The sequence below is a fragment of the Periplaneta americana genome, chromosome 10, assembly GCF_040183065.1.
Source record: "Periplaneta americana isolate PAMFEO1 chromosome 10, P.americana_PAMFEO1_priV1, whole genome shotgun sequence".
Taxonomy (NCBI): domain Eukaryota; kingdom Metazoa; phylum Arthropoda; class Insecta; order Blattodea; family Blattidae; genus Periplaneta; species Periplaneta americana.
The window spans coordinates 29,801,776-29,817,321 of NC_091126.1; the positions used below are offsets into that span (position 1 = coordinate 29,801,776).

The 15,546-nt window shown below is 33.2% G+C and overlaps 1 protein-coding gene across 13 annotated transcripts in view; it reads right to left on the reverse strand.

Annotated features, from left to right (window-relative positions):
* The window catches only part of Ca-alpha1D (Ca[2+]-channel protein alpha[[1]] subunit D), a 591,502-nt gene that overhangs the window by 14,926 nt on the left and 561,030 nt on the right, over nt 1-15,546 (reverse strand). For all 13 annotated transcript variants that reach the window (XR_011334265.1, XM_069837072.1, XM_069837077.1 and 10 more), the window contains one exon: nt 11,934-11,972. Coding sequence is in view for 12 of the 13 variants with exons in the window: in XM_069837072.1 (XP_069693173.1) it covers nt 11,934-11,972 (39 nt within the window). In the remaining variant the exon portion in view is untranslated. The remainder of the gene's footprint in view (nt 1-11,933; nt 11,973-15,546) is intronic.

Below are 15,546 nucleotides of genomic sequence, written 5' to 3' on the forward strand. Positions count from 1 at the left end.
AGTTCGCTACTGCTGCCATCTAACGATTTTGCATTCAACCAGACTATAACACATCTAGGAGGAGACACAATAAAAACAGTTTTAACGCAAAGCTATGAAAGATACCATATAAACTTTTTTAAAATTATAAATAAATATTATTCATTGCACTTTATATAGGCTACTATTCATGGTTTGAATCTTTCAAGGATATTTGGAAGTTAAAGTTGGGTTTATATAAAACAAAGAGGAAGTAGTTTGTTCTACGTTAGTATTGCAGGTCTTTTGGCCCCTGAAATTCACTTCCATTCATTGTCTACTAGACAGGGCAACAGCTACAAGACCTGACATTCTTCAAAAGCATGTGATACTGATCTTGTAAAATGTACATGTGGCAACACAGACCGCGTGGTTGTGAGCAGTGTTCTCGCTTTCCTCAGATTATTTCCCTTTCCCATTTCCGTAAAACGGTTCCGGTTACGTGTTTGTAGCTATAGTCTCTTCCAACACGTGTGATGCTGTAGTGTGCGCGAGAAATGCTGCGAGATTGTGAATTTCCTTGTAAAAGTTAATTTGTGCAATTATTCAATAATGAATGGCAGTGAAAACATAATATATTTTGTAAAATTTAGGAAACTCAGTTTACAAGAACAGATTATTGCTATACAGAAGGGAAGGCCAACCCCAACACTACCTGGTCTTAAATGTATGCATGTAGGCTAATTTGTAGCATGGTTTATTCAAGAAGGTATCATTTCGTGCTGTTAACTTCTTTCCTCCTCTTAAGAAATACGCAGGAGCCGCCACTGATCTTAATCAATACACTAAGAGATGCAGAAGGAATCATTCGATAAGGAAACCTTGTCAAAGGCTATTAGAGTACCGTAGGTTAAAGTAAAATTAACAGCGTCACTTCGAAGTAATTTAACGTCTTTATTTCATTATATTATCATTGAAGTACGTACCGGTATATATTGTTGCTCTCAAGGAATGAACTTTAATAGTACAAGTCCTTTTATCAAAGTTAAAATCTCGTCGAGTGTAAAAGAAGCTATAAATATAGACTGAAAATCCGTATTGCAATATGATCACAGCTGCATGGTAGAACTTTGATTCCGGAGAAATCAGACGGCCAATTTATCTTTCCACAAGTATATATAATATCCCCCCCCCTTTTTTTTAAGAGAGAACTTATTGCCTATTAGAAAGAAAGGTGACCAATCAAATTACACCACTAAGAATTACTTTATACTGAAATCATAAAATAAAAGCCACTATAAGAATTTCATTTGAAAAACTGCAGTGTTAATGAGATAATTGTCATCTGTCCACATTAAATTCATTGTGCAAGAAGGAACCAGGAAACAAAGACGTAGTCCTCGGAATATTTGCAGCAAACTGCAACTGTGCATGTCAGTAATAAAATGCAACATAGAAAAAAAAAACTGCAACACCATACTGTCTCCATAGCTGCTATAAGAAATGAACTGCACGAGACAAAATCCATATTATACCTTTTCCAACAATAAATGTAATAAAGTATCACTGATCTGTAAGAGCAAGTCTGATACACGGAGATTTCTAACGAGCAAGAATATAAAATTATAAATCAAGCATTGGAGGTGTCTGAAAAATTTAATGGCATTAAGTCCACCTTGTGTGACTCAAGGTCTCCGCATCATCTCAAGTAATTTATCAGTGATTATCTAAAGTTAAAGAAAAAGAAATGATATAACTATTATTATAAACAAGAAATGAAACAGAACTTTCCTGTAAAATTTTACAAGTTTTGCTAAAATTTCATTATGTATTATTCAGTACATAAAACAATTACTAATGGTTAACTTATAAGAATTACCATCATGTCAAGTAAAGGCTTAATTTTAAATGTACAGAAGTGTAGGACTACATATAAAAAAAAACGAAAGAATAGACGAACTAATAAATGGTCGGAAGGAGCAATTGAAGGGTTCAAAACCATAGTGGGCCAAGAGCCATTTACTAAAACCATAGAAAACTAGGGTTAAAATGAAATTATTACAATAATTAAATGGAAACATATAACAAGTAATATAAAGTATACACATTAAAACTAAATGATATGTCACTCTTCATTAAACTATGGTATTCACTTAACTTTAACCCTTGCTTTCTCCATTTTTAATAAATGGTGCTTGGCCCACTATGGCTCTGAACCCTTCAATTAAAGGTTGACAAAATGGAGCAATAAAGAATGGACGAACTATCAACAAAGGAATGGTCAACTGGAACAGCGAAGGAACACTCAAATAAAGTAAAGAATGAGAATTATTTGAAATTTATTTAGGAATTTTCAATCTAGAAGATTTAACTAAAACAGAGATGGGCACCAAGAGCGGATTCTACTCTCTCACGGCGAGCCATATGACTTCTCTTAAATCCCTTTCTTCCCTGCCAAACACCACGCAGCATTGATGCCATGACAGATGAATATTAAGCGTCCATGTTTAGAGTTTGGATTCGAGCTTGGTGCCCAGCCTTGATCTAAAGGAAGTATGAAAAATTAGTTTTATTAACATACTATCAAATCTAAATGCACAAATGTTTTCGCCTCTTGGCATCATCAGGTTTCACTTTGGTTTTACAATATCTGATATACGAGTCAAATAGCAAATGAAGCAACATGCACATCAAAGGAAATATATAAGAGACATTAACAAGAAGTCGATTCGCGAAGAACCCAACTCAAATTACAGATGCATACTGACATTAACAACACATCGATTCGGAAGAACCTGACAAAAACTACGTCATTGTACCATAATGCATCGTCCACCAGCATATTACATATACCTTGGCACACTTAATTTTAACTTTAAATAGACAATATAAGCTGTTGCATATATTTGACAAAAGCGAGATACATCAAGACATATACGAAAAACAATTAAATAGAACAGTCATATGCATTCCAAAACCATTAGTTGGTGATAGTTTATCTTAGTTTTCTAACCAATTGTTTGTAATAAATAATATATATTTATTTAATTAAATAGATTTCTTCAAGAATAACATAATACATAGAAACTATTAATATTCAATAAGACCAAATGAACACGCTAATTATAAAGATTTGGATAATCTCAGGATATAAAATCTATATATCATTACATTAATTCAAATGTGTAACGACTATTTATATACCGGTATTACAAATGTAATATCTGTTCATAGATACAGGTATTTAATCTTAAGTGGATTTTATTGATACAATTTTATTTCCACATTTAGCAAAATAATAATGATGAACAATTTATTAATACGTAAAATGAACAGAAGAAATGAAGTACAATTCCATGATTATACGTCCACTTATCTTTCATTGTTTCATCATACAATATTTATTCATATTTTAATATATCTAAAAGGTCATCTGTCCAGCATCATGGCATTGTGGCCTAAGGCATCCTGCCTAGGACTCATGTTACGGAATGCGCGTTGGTTCGAGTCCTCGTGGGGGAAGAAATTTTCTCATGAAATTTCGGCAAGTGTATGGGACCAGTGCCCACACAGCATCATGATGCACTTGGGGAGCTATGATAGGTAGCGAAATCCGATTGCTAATGCCAGCTATAATGGCTGGGGGGATCATCGTGCTAACCACACTATACCTCCATTCTGGTTGGATGATCGTTCACCTCTGCTTCGGCATGTGGGCGTGAAGCCAGCAGCCGGTCGGTCTAGGCCCTTTACGGGCTGTAGCACCAAGGATTATTATTAAAAGATCATCCAATAAACTAAAACTACCACATACTACAACCAATTCAAAGTAATACACTCAAATGTGTAATTAGCATGATGATTCATATTTGGTAATTGATGTTTTAGTTATTTCATAAATTTAAATGTATAAGATATAAAGTGCTTTCAAGTATTTTATACTTTGTACTACAATTATTATGTATCAGATATTGTAAAATCAAACCTGATGATGCTAAGAGATGAGAACATTTGTTCGTATAGATGTTATAGTACATACCTATGTTAATAAAACTGAAATTTTTTCATACCGGTACTTATTTTAGATAATAAGTCTTCTTGATTAAAAATCCATATATAAATATCAGACAATTTTTATCAAAAGACTTATCAGACTTACAAGCTTCAATATGAGTTGTAAAAAAAAGTACAAATTGGTCAAACATAACAAATAGGGAATAGTTAAACAGAGCAATTAAAAATGATCAAATGGAGCAATTAAGTAATATTATGAAAGAGAAATTAACAAGGAAGGCTCACCAAGTGATACTGAATTTTCACGACGATCTTTTACACCATGCATTCCATTTGAAATAAGAAACCTCCCCATAAATTTCTACATCAGGAGAAAGGCTAGTTTTCGAGATATGATTTCTTCAAATTCTTCAATCCAGAGCTATAACAGCTAATGTGAACAGTGCTATGTGCTAGACACATCAGGTAATAAATCTCATCTAGTTGCATACCGTACTGTCAAAATTTCCTTAAATAATGTACGTTATAAAAATGACATATCAGATACATAATAGTCATGAAATTTACTATAGAACAGTCTATGAAGAAATGGTAAGAGAATGTAAGCGTACCTGAAATTACTCCCTGTACTGATCACAGTAGGGAAATCGTTGTAAAAATGCTCAAAACATGGTGGAACTGTGCACCTTCTCGCAGTCAGCTTTAGAGAAATTCTGTACATGAACGTGAAAACAGAATTCTACAGGAGTGACGAAATTATCAGGTTTGTTGTCAATGTACCCGGCTTCATGCCAGCCATATTTAAACATATTTACATATCTAGGAGATGAAACTGATTATGTGTTAAGGACTGCAACTTTATTATATCTCTATAATTTGTGTCAAGTAACAAAACACTATCAGAGACTTCAGAATGAAATTTTTCCAAGGCCTGGAATTGTTAACACGTTCACCGTTTTACCTTCTGGAGTTATTCTTTCTACATCGGTAACTGATCCACGAGTCTACGAAAAGACTGCTATGATCACTGACAGTTGGAAAGTTTACTGCTTGAAAAGATGAGTTTTTGTAAGCTTCCCTGATTTTGAGGGCAATGCATGAACATTTGGGGCCTTACACATTTTCTTCTTCACGATGATAATGGAGATATGAGACTTATATGAGTGTCAATCGATTATTTTGAAAAATCATATCTCGAAGGCTGGGCCATCACTAGATGTGCAATTTATAGGGAGGTTTCTTATTTCAAATGGAACGTATGGGGCGAAAAATCGTTGTGAAAATCCATTACTATTTGGTGAACTTTCCTTGTAAGTAACAAATCTGTACTGTCTATTGTAGTGTACGTACTGTCTATTGTACTGTAATTGGGGCTTTGCCCTGTTATATGAATGAATGAATAAATGAATAAATAAATAAATAAATAAATAAATAAAGCAACTAAGGAGGGGTCATACAGAATAAATTAAGAGTGTCAGACGGAGCAAATAAATGGTTCAACGAAACAACTAAGAAAAGATGGAATAGTGCTACTAAGGAATGTTCTAACAGAGACAATAAAGAATGGACAAATGAACAAACTAATACACGGAAAGGGAATACATTAAAAAATATTTGATTTTTTTTCAATTTCAGAAGAGGTTGGTGCGAGTTGTATACAACATAATTGAAGTGTACCTTCATGTCTTAGGCTCGGTTTCTTCAACCTTTGTTAAATTATAACAGTGTGTTATTCCATTTTAACTGTAAACTTAACAGTTGAAGCATTTCTTTAACTACTGTTAGTACTAACAGGCTGTTAAAACCTATGTTAATTTAACTGCCCAATTTCATGCAATTAAATCATTTAACTCTTTGTTAGCTTAGAAGTATCCAATATGGCTGGTGCGTTAGATGCTGAACTTATATATCTGCATTATTTAGAAAATGATATCCATGAATACATAAACAGAGCAGATGATTTCTGTGATTTGACAGACCAGAAGTTCATACAAAGGTATAGGCTATTTTCTGCCAAGCCTCACTTTTCGCTTTCAACTTAGATACGTTTGTTTGTTTATTCTCATTAATTGGTTTATACTGGGAAATAATTTCCAGCAGAAGATTTCTTTCAAAAGAAGAGAAATTAGTCCCAAGATTTCTTTTTGTTCCAGTGTTTTCCATTTCATAACAGCAATACCAATACGTCGCTCCACGCTATTGTGACACAAACGAGGAAAGAAGCAGAAATCAAACCTGATAGAATAGAATCAATCTCTGAATCAAACAACGGAAACAAGCGAGAATCGCAATTGTCAGAGTTCAGAAAACATAAGTGAGCCTATACTTGGTTATAGGTTATGGTTAAACTCTGGTCCTAATAGAGAGTTAACAAACAGAATGTTAAAATGTGAAATGTAAAGTCGAAGAAACGCAATATTTTTAACAGCAATTCATACTTTTAACTTACAGTTAATTAACGCTATGTTAGGTGCATTATAACAAAGGTTGAAGAAACCGGGCCTTAGTACGGTAACTTAAAATAAGGATTATTGAAGTGAAGTCTGCATATACATGACATTGTCAATTATTCGTGTAATTACGAAATGAATTTTCTTCACAAATGCAGGGCACTACAGGTGCGCCATGCTCAATGCAATCTGTGAGAATTACCTATCTGTGTGAAAAATATTAACAAATCAGTTGTGATTAAAATAATAATCTGCAGTGCTATATGTGATACACCGAGCTTGCGTACGTAAGGATTAAAAACTTTGCTAGGTTTCTTTTGGCCAGTTCACCAACACAAGAAACATATAACTCCATTTTATTCGTTTATGGAACAGCAACTGCATTTATAAGCACACAGTTGTCAGCAATGATGCCGTTTGGTGGTAGTGACATTTTGCATGTTTGATTTTCATATACTGCAGAAATGTGCATTTGCTTGTAGAAAACCTACTAATTGTCTGTCCAAGGTGATGTTGTTACTGGGGCCGAATACTGAAGAAAGTCACTGAATAAACATTTTTAAATGAACCTAACAGCTGCTGTCTTCCTTTGTGGTCTGGTTTGTTTGTTATCAAAATATATGAACTGAGTAATGGCGTGGAGCCTTTTCGGTCGCATAGTTGCTCTAAATACAAGTCTCTATGTCCCTTATTTCACAATTCAAACAAAACTTCCCATTCAAATCAGTAAGGGGCAGCACAAATCAAGAAGCTAATGTTCCTTTTCGTTTAGTTCCTTCCGCAATTTAAGTGTTGAATTAGGATTAGTTTCATTCCATTCCTGGTTTCTCTGTTTCTCTCACATTAATATAAAAAAAATTCTGGCATTAGGTCAAGCTGAAGTGCAATTAAAAAAAATAAGTGTGTTCTGCTTTAGGACCAGATCTATCTTGAATACTATTTCGCAATGGAGCTTTGTGATTTAGCTAAAAGCATCTGATTCTATAAATCACCATATATTGAAGTTTTGTATTATTAAAGGCAGGACCTTATATTATACTTTTAAATTCTGACTTCAAATAAAAACATTTTAAGACCATTTGACCACTCATATTGCCTATGGATACCTGGAGTAGGTATTTGCCTTTCCTAGAATTAGACTCCTTTGCTGACAAATTTGATTATAGTTTTAATAATGCTAGTTCACACAAACTGACCTAACCAACAATAAACTTCATGGATTGTCGGCCAGTTGGTTGATTACTCAGTCATTAAATCAATCAATCAATCAATCAATCAATCAATCAATCAATCAATCAATCAATCAATCAATCTTATGATTGAAATTACTCGATCATTCTATTGATTAATCATTCAATCATTCTACTGATTAATCAGTCAGTCATTCTAATGATTGATCATTGGATCATTATATTGATTTAGCACTCGATAATCGGTCATTTGAAGAAATAATCATTCAGTCGACCAATCATTCACTCATTCAATAAATCAATTGCCTGATCAGTCTTTCATCAGCAAGTCTATCGTGCTATCAAAAAGGAGTGCCTTATACGACAGTAAAAATTTTTAATAGCCTCCCTATCGATATAAAAAATGAAACTCAAAACATAAAATTATTTAAGGCCAAATTAAAGAAGTACCTAATTTCTCACGTCTTCTATTCTGTAGGTGAATTCATGGCATTCAATAACACTTCATGAAATTGATACTAAAACTATGTGTTGTACACTAGACTATATTGTAAATCTCGTCTGTATATATTTCATCTAGACTGTGACTATAAATTAAGATTTTATAATAGTATTAAGTTTTTTGACTTGTTCCATATTCTAGCTGTAAGCATGTATGAATACCATGGAATGTTAATAAATACAATACAATACAATACAATTGGTGGATAAATCAACCACATTTCGATCGGCCAATCAATCAATCAATCAATCAATCAATCCAATAAATCAATCAATCAACCAATCGTTTAATTAATAATCAGTCAAATCAATTAAATGAACAAAGAAATATTGAAAACTTACAAGTCAATCAATAAAGTTGCTGGTCAGTAATATAATTTCCTCTCATTGGATAGAATCTCTGGCCACCAAGAATCTTGGCTACACGCATGTACATTGGTTGGTGTATATACATACACACTAAACTAGTGCAATGCATTCTGTTTTTGCACATTCACCGTCAAGACAGCCAACTAAGCCTCATGTACAGTAGACGAGGATCTACAGTATACCTATGTGCAGCTGAGTGCCATGAGAGCTCGTGACATGTGCGAGTGTACAGATGACAGCAAGCAAACATCACCTCAACTGGAAGAAATGGTGCGTCACACTCCGGAACCAACCCAAAGCAGATCACAACCATCTTGCTGGGTGCCTCATCAGTCGACAGACAACCACAAACATTTCACATGACATGCCCGACCACTCTCCCCCACTTACGTCTCTGTACTGTCATGAGGGTTGCGACATTTGAGCCTAAGGCAGAACAATCAAGCATGCACGTGTTGTAACACTTCATATTTACAGAAACTCAATCAAGCCTTCAAACCGCACGTCACTTGTTAAAGAAGAACAGTAATGATTAATCACACACAAGCATTCAGAGGGAACCTGAAAGAAATTGTTTATGTAATTTAGGTAAATTTTGTCACGTAGAATTCTTAAACGAGAATACATACAAATCGCTCTAGTGGACGGGGGGAGCAACTTCTAATCAGTTAACACAAATCTAAGAAATCTTCGAACAAAAAATTACCCTCAAGTTAAAGAATACAGTGTTTATCTTATTATCTTGGCGAGTTATTACACCTTCGTACAAGGGCATAAGGAACTTTTCTAATCTTAACTGTTTTATATTTAAGTATTTATCATACCTTGTATGTTATTATAGGTTATAATACACTAACTAAAAACCCCAGCTTACATTTACTTTTATTAAAAGAGACTTGTTAAATTAAGATACTACAAGTAATGAACAAAAAAAAAAAAAATAAAAACAAAAGGCCAAAAATAAACACTGGAAACAAACAACTGTCAAAAGATGTTACATCGAAGAAGGGAAGGTTACAAACTTAAGGGAAGACTCCACTGAAAATCATGAAAATTTTTCCAAATTTATTTAGCTATTTCACTTATTCAGAATTTATATTTTCATACCCCAAATGGATTCAGCTCAATTCTGATTACAAATACTCGTATGTTTACACTTTTTAAATTAAGGCTGGAAGGGGGCGTGGAATTTAAAGAGCTGTCAAAATTGTTTTTCATCGAAGAATTCTTTTTTAAAATTTCTGATTACAACTCTAGTAACTTTTCATTGGCTCCCTGAAGTTACTAGACGAATGTAGCGGAAGAGAATATTAATTTACATAAATATTCATTTTATTTTCAAATATATTTTTCTGTGTTCATTTTTGTTGATTCAACACCAACTTTCTTATGCCAAATATTAATCAATTTGGATGAAATTTTTACTGCAAATGTTTATGAGGTAGCTGCATGTTTCTATGCATTTATTTTTTGAGAAATGCTGCTAGTTTATTTTATTAATATTTTTCTTACGAAAAATATTAATAAAACAAACTAGTAGCATTAAGAAAAATATTAATAAAATAAACTAGTAGCATTTCTCACAAAATAAATGCATAGAAACATGCAGCTACCTCATAAATACTTGCAGTAAAAATGTCATCCAGATTGATTAATATTTGGCATAAGAAAGTTGGTGTTGAATCAACAAAAATGAACACAGAAAAATAGATTTGAAAATAAAATGAATATTTATGTAAATTAATATTCTCCTCCGCTACATTCATCTAGTAACTTCAGGGAGCCAACAAAAAGTTACTAGATTTGTAATCAGAAATTTTAAAAAAGAATTCTTCGATGAAAAACAATTTTGACAGCTCTTTAAATTCCACGCCCCCTTCCAGCCTTAATTTAAAAATTGTAAACATACGAGTATTTGTAATCAGAATTGAGCTGAATCCATTTGGGGTATGAAAACATAAATTCTGAATAAGTGAAATAGCTAAAAAAAAAAAATTGGAAAAATTTTCATGATTTTCAGTGGAGTCTTCCCTTAATGAATGCAATATTGGAAATGAAATACTTCAAATCTTATGTATAAAGAGTGATTCACGTAGGTCTCCTCCAGTTTATGGAAGTGATTCCCGAGGTTATTTTGAACAAAATATGTAAATAAATTAATGGAATCACATTCATAATTATGGAGTTGCAACACATTTTCGAAAAGCGTCATAGTGAATGGAATGCTAGGCATTTTTGTTGTCATAACTACATGCATCTTAGATTACTGCATCTGGGGGTGGATGAAAGACATCGTGTATCAGGTTAAGGTACAAACACGCGAAGAGTTGCTTCAACGCATTCTGGATGTCGCTGCGACAGTAAGGAAGCTGCGAAATGCTACATGTGCAGTTCACACCCGTGCAGACCATTGCCTTTAGATTCAGGGAGGCATTTTCGAAAATGTGATTTAAATCCACTTTAAATGATGTATGCTATTGTTTGTATTTTAATTATTTTTTGTATTTTTGTTAGTGATATCATGAAATAAAAGTTTTTTTTTCTGCCATTTTAAAATTATCATAACTCCGTAATTATGAATGTGAACCCATTCATTTACAGTTTCAGATAACCTCAGGAATAACCTCCATAAACCGGAAGAGAACTTTGTGTATTCCACCACAACCAATACTAACGTAAAGAAAAAGAGGAAAAAGAAAGTTCCTTTACATCAAATCTCATAATATGATCTCGTGGTAAAAAGGACCTCAATGAAATTTTTAGTCTTTGCAAAAGGTTAAATTCATTTATCATCCAGTCACTTCCAAAAACATTCATTTGCAGCTTACCTTCGAGTAAAACTTAAACAGAAATTTAAATCACTTTAAGGAGTAATATAGAACAGATACAAAGATTTGTATGAACTGTCGCAGATTTCAGTATTCTGTCTTAATAACTTTAGTACTGGCATGTAAAGAGTTGAATTTTCAGTATATAAAAAAATTTTACAATAATAAAAAATACCAGTAGTCTTCTTCTTCTTCTCTCATATTCATCCAGAGAACCAGATAAACCTCCATATGTTAGTTCAAGTGCACTAATTACTCACCATTAAATGGAATTATAATCATGTACACTGAAGAGAAAGACTATGAAAATATACTGTCAAACTTTGTGTAAATAAAATTTCACACAGTGTACTGAGCAATATACTTTCCAAAAAGAACTGCGAAGCTAAAGCTAACAAGCATGATGGCTAGCACAAATACCATAAATTGTCATTTTTATCTTTAATCTCATATATAAACTCAACTTCTAATTGGTTCAGTTTTTAATCCTAAGCAAATAAGAGAAGGTATTTGTTATTTATAGAGACTGTAAATGGTACCGGTAATATGCAACTCTTAGTCAAAACACAGATATACTCAATTAAATTTTATTGTATAAAGTGATATAAAAATATTCTGCTTACCTTTCTGAGATTCCTCCCTGGAACATCTAAATGATTCATCTGGAATACAAAACGTATGTTATGCTCTCTCTTTTATAAAACGCAAATATTTCTTTTACATGTAATTGCTCATAGATCCAGTAAATTACTTACTGAATACATAACTGTAATAACTTTCAGATTTATACTTACTTCCTTCCTTTTTAAAGATGTACCGTATATTTACAACATTTTAATTCTTATAATCAATAATCTCAATATATTTAAAATTAGCAAACATGTGCACGTGCATACAAACATGCAAAAATACACACGTACTACTTCAAAATCGTACATAAATTAAAAATGAAAGCATTATCATTGCATAACTAATGCATTTAGCCTGGAAGAACTCACGTGGGGAATATATGACCCCAAGTATAAATATTTCGTCGTCATACTTCTTAAGTTGGTACCACTGACTTAACTGCTCTTCTACCTTCCTGCCAATATATCGTCAACAATACCATGTTTCAGTTTGATTCCTATTGTGTATGAGTAGACAGCAACAGTTGTTTTTTTGAGTATGGGGTCACATTTAACCCCACGCGAGTCCTCACATAACCTATATTTATAGCGACAATTTTTGTCCAGGCTTCTTGTTAAGATATATTTCAAGATTTATAATAGGTTTTCCTACGACAATGAATGTCGATGAACGAGAAAGAGCACGTATTTTGGAGATATTTAATTCAATCTGGGATGAGGAATTTGTTGATGGAAACAGTGAAGAAGAAATAAAAGAGGCCACAGTAAATGCAGTGCAACATAGTACCATACAACTCAAATTGAAGTTACAGACAGTGATCCAGAAGAAAGCGCAGAAGGTTACAGTGACTGAAAAAGCCAAGACAACTAAGTGGAAAAATGTGCCAGAACCTTCAAACATTAGAATGCGTCGTCATATTACAGTCGCTCATCTTTCAGGTGTAACTTAAACCAAGTGGCTCGAAGTGCAACAACAGCTGCAGAAGCTTTGACACTTATTTTCTGAAGACATGATAAATCAAATTGTGACATATGCGAACAAAAAAAAAAAAATCGCATTGGTCCATGGAAATTATATTCGTGAACGTGATGCAAGTGACACAAATTTGGCTGAAATGAAAGCTCTTATTGGACTGCTGTTTCTTGCTGGGTTCAATAAATCATCCCAAAACAACATGAAAGAGTTGTAGCATACAAATGGAACAGGAAACTTAAGTTTTCCGTTGTGTAATGTCTCGTCACTGATTTCTGTTTCTGCTGGAATGTATTAGATTTGACGACCTTGATACAATGAATGAACGCCGAAAAATAAACAGGCTTGCTCCTATACGCGAAGTGTTTGAAGATTTTGTTGGGAACTGTCAAAAATCTTTTTCTCTTAGCGAATACTTCACAATGGATTAAAAGTTTGTAGCTTTTCACGGAAAATCCTTTCCGGCAGTTCATGGAAAGTAAGTCTGCCAAATATGAGATAAAAGTATTTGCTCTTGTAGATTCACGTATCATTATGTGGTTTACATTCAACATGGAAATTTAATCAGCAAAACAACCAGAGGATCCATTTAAAGTTTTCAACTCTGCGTCTGATAGAACAAATAAGTCTTTTTACACTATTTCAAATCTAGACGAAATATAACGATGGACAAGTGTACTTTGGCTACAGATCTGCTACAGGAAAAGATGACTCTTGTCGGAACACTGAGAAAGAACAAGAGACAAGTTCTGGCTGAGTTTGTGTCAACAATATCTCGAGAACCTTGTTCAAGTTTATTTGAATTTGGAAATGATACTACATTAGTGTCTTATACATCAAAAACTGGAAGGGTAATTCTGCTCCTCTCTACAATGCATTAAGATTCTACAATTGATGATACCTCAGGAGACAAAAAGAAACCGGAGATTATTTCAATTTACAACAGCACCAAAGAAGGTGTGAATGTTGTCGACAAGTTGAGCACACTTTATGCGGTTTCTCGTCTTAGTAATTGCTGGCCTCTTACAATATTTTATACATGCTAAAATGTATCGGGTATAAATTCACAAATAGATATTTGTGACTAAAATATGCTTGGCATTTATTGCATTATTTTTAACTGTATTGTTTTTAGGTATTTAACTTAAGATTATTCAAGTCATTAAATATAGTAAGTGTGTAAGTTAAGTTATATTATAATTCTATAAAAATTCTGTGCCTTAATGTATGTTTTGAAGATCACTTAATGTATAAATAAAAAATAGTTTTCCTTTAACATAATAAAAACATTTAATATTAATATATCCGTTAATGTACGTGAAAATCTCAAAATACGCAATGGGGTGACATAGAACCTCGCGTGAGCACTTGTGTAATTAATGTTCACGCGAGTCCTCCTGGGCTAATTATTTGAAAATTATAATTTGTAATTTGATACCAGCAAAAATATTTAAGCAACAGTACATATCAAACAACAATTTTGGAAACAAATATCATCAGAAACAAACATTCATAGACAACATTTTTTTATCAGATATGTTGTTAAGATGTGGGAGTGACGTGTGGATTTGTAGGCTTAAAGGACCCCATACACGCAAAGACATTTTTCAAAGATTTATCTGCACATGCTCAGAATTACCTCTTAGAATTATAGTTCACAAAGAAATCGTGAGAGCGTCATTGAAATCAATTTCCAATGGAGAAATGTGATCACTCGAGAAATACCATTTTTTAATGGTTCTATGTTAATAGAAATGCGTGAGAATAGTTTCTCGAATCTATACTTTCATAGCTTTCCACCATGTCAATACAGAGAACTGCTTACAAGGAAACAATGACGAATTCTCGACAATATGCTCGCAGTATCGTTTGTTTCTATGTTTACCTTTTCTTCTGTTTAATATGGAGGGAGCTACAGTTGGAAAATTTCAAGCAGCCACAGAAATCTGGAGCCTTACCTCAAGGCCAAAAGTCTTAATACTTTTTGTCCATACACGAGGGGACTTGTGTATGGATTTAGGTTTGTACACTGGCTCGCAAAACTTTTGTCCGATATACTGTACAGTTTTTCTCGTTCTTAAGTTGGTATTTGTACTCACTCTAGGACAATAGCATAGGCAGCAGGTAGTCTCCCCGCAGGTATGGGTAACAAACCACTCCTCCTCACAACAGAAAGGTCGAATCAAGCTACTTATTAAGCTTAAAGAGAATATGTTTACTTAGTGGTCTAGTGATATAGATAAATTTAATAAACACGGCATTTTGTAGCTCCTCCTCACACCACGGTTTTTTGCATTACAATGCGCCTACAGCTTATTTTTCTTTGACTGTTTTCATGGTAATAACATTACGCTAATAAAATTACATTGATTAAAGGTGGCACTGACAATCACTAGATTGATATTCTAAAAAATCGGGTAAATAATTTTCTTATGACAAATTTTTATGGATATGTGTATAATTTAAAACTTGATTGTCAATTACATCCCATAGGAAACAGCAGTTTAATTTATATTTTGCACACTTAAAAAAAGGTTTGAATCTTACTCTCATATAGTAATGGAAAGAAAAAGTGGATAACGAACTAAAAAATAAGCAAAGCATATAGAAATAGCAAATGTCTGTGCTTTCAAC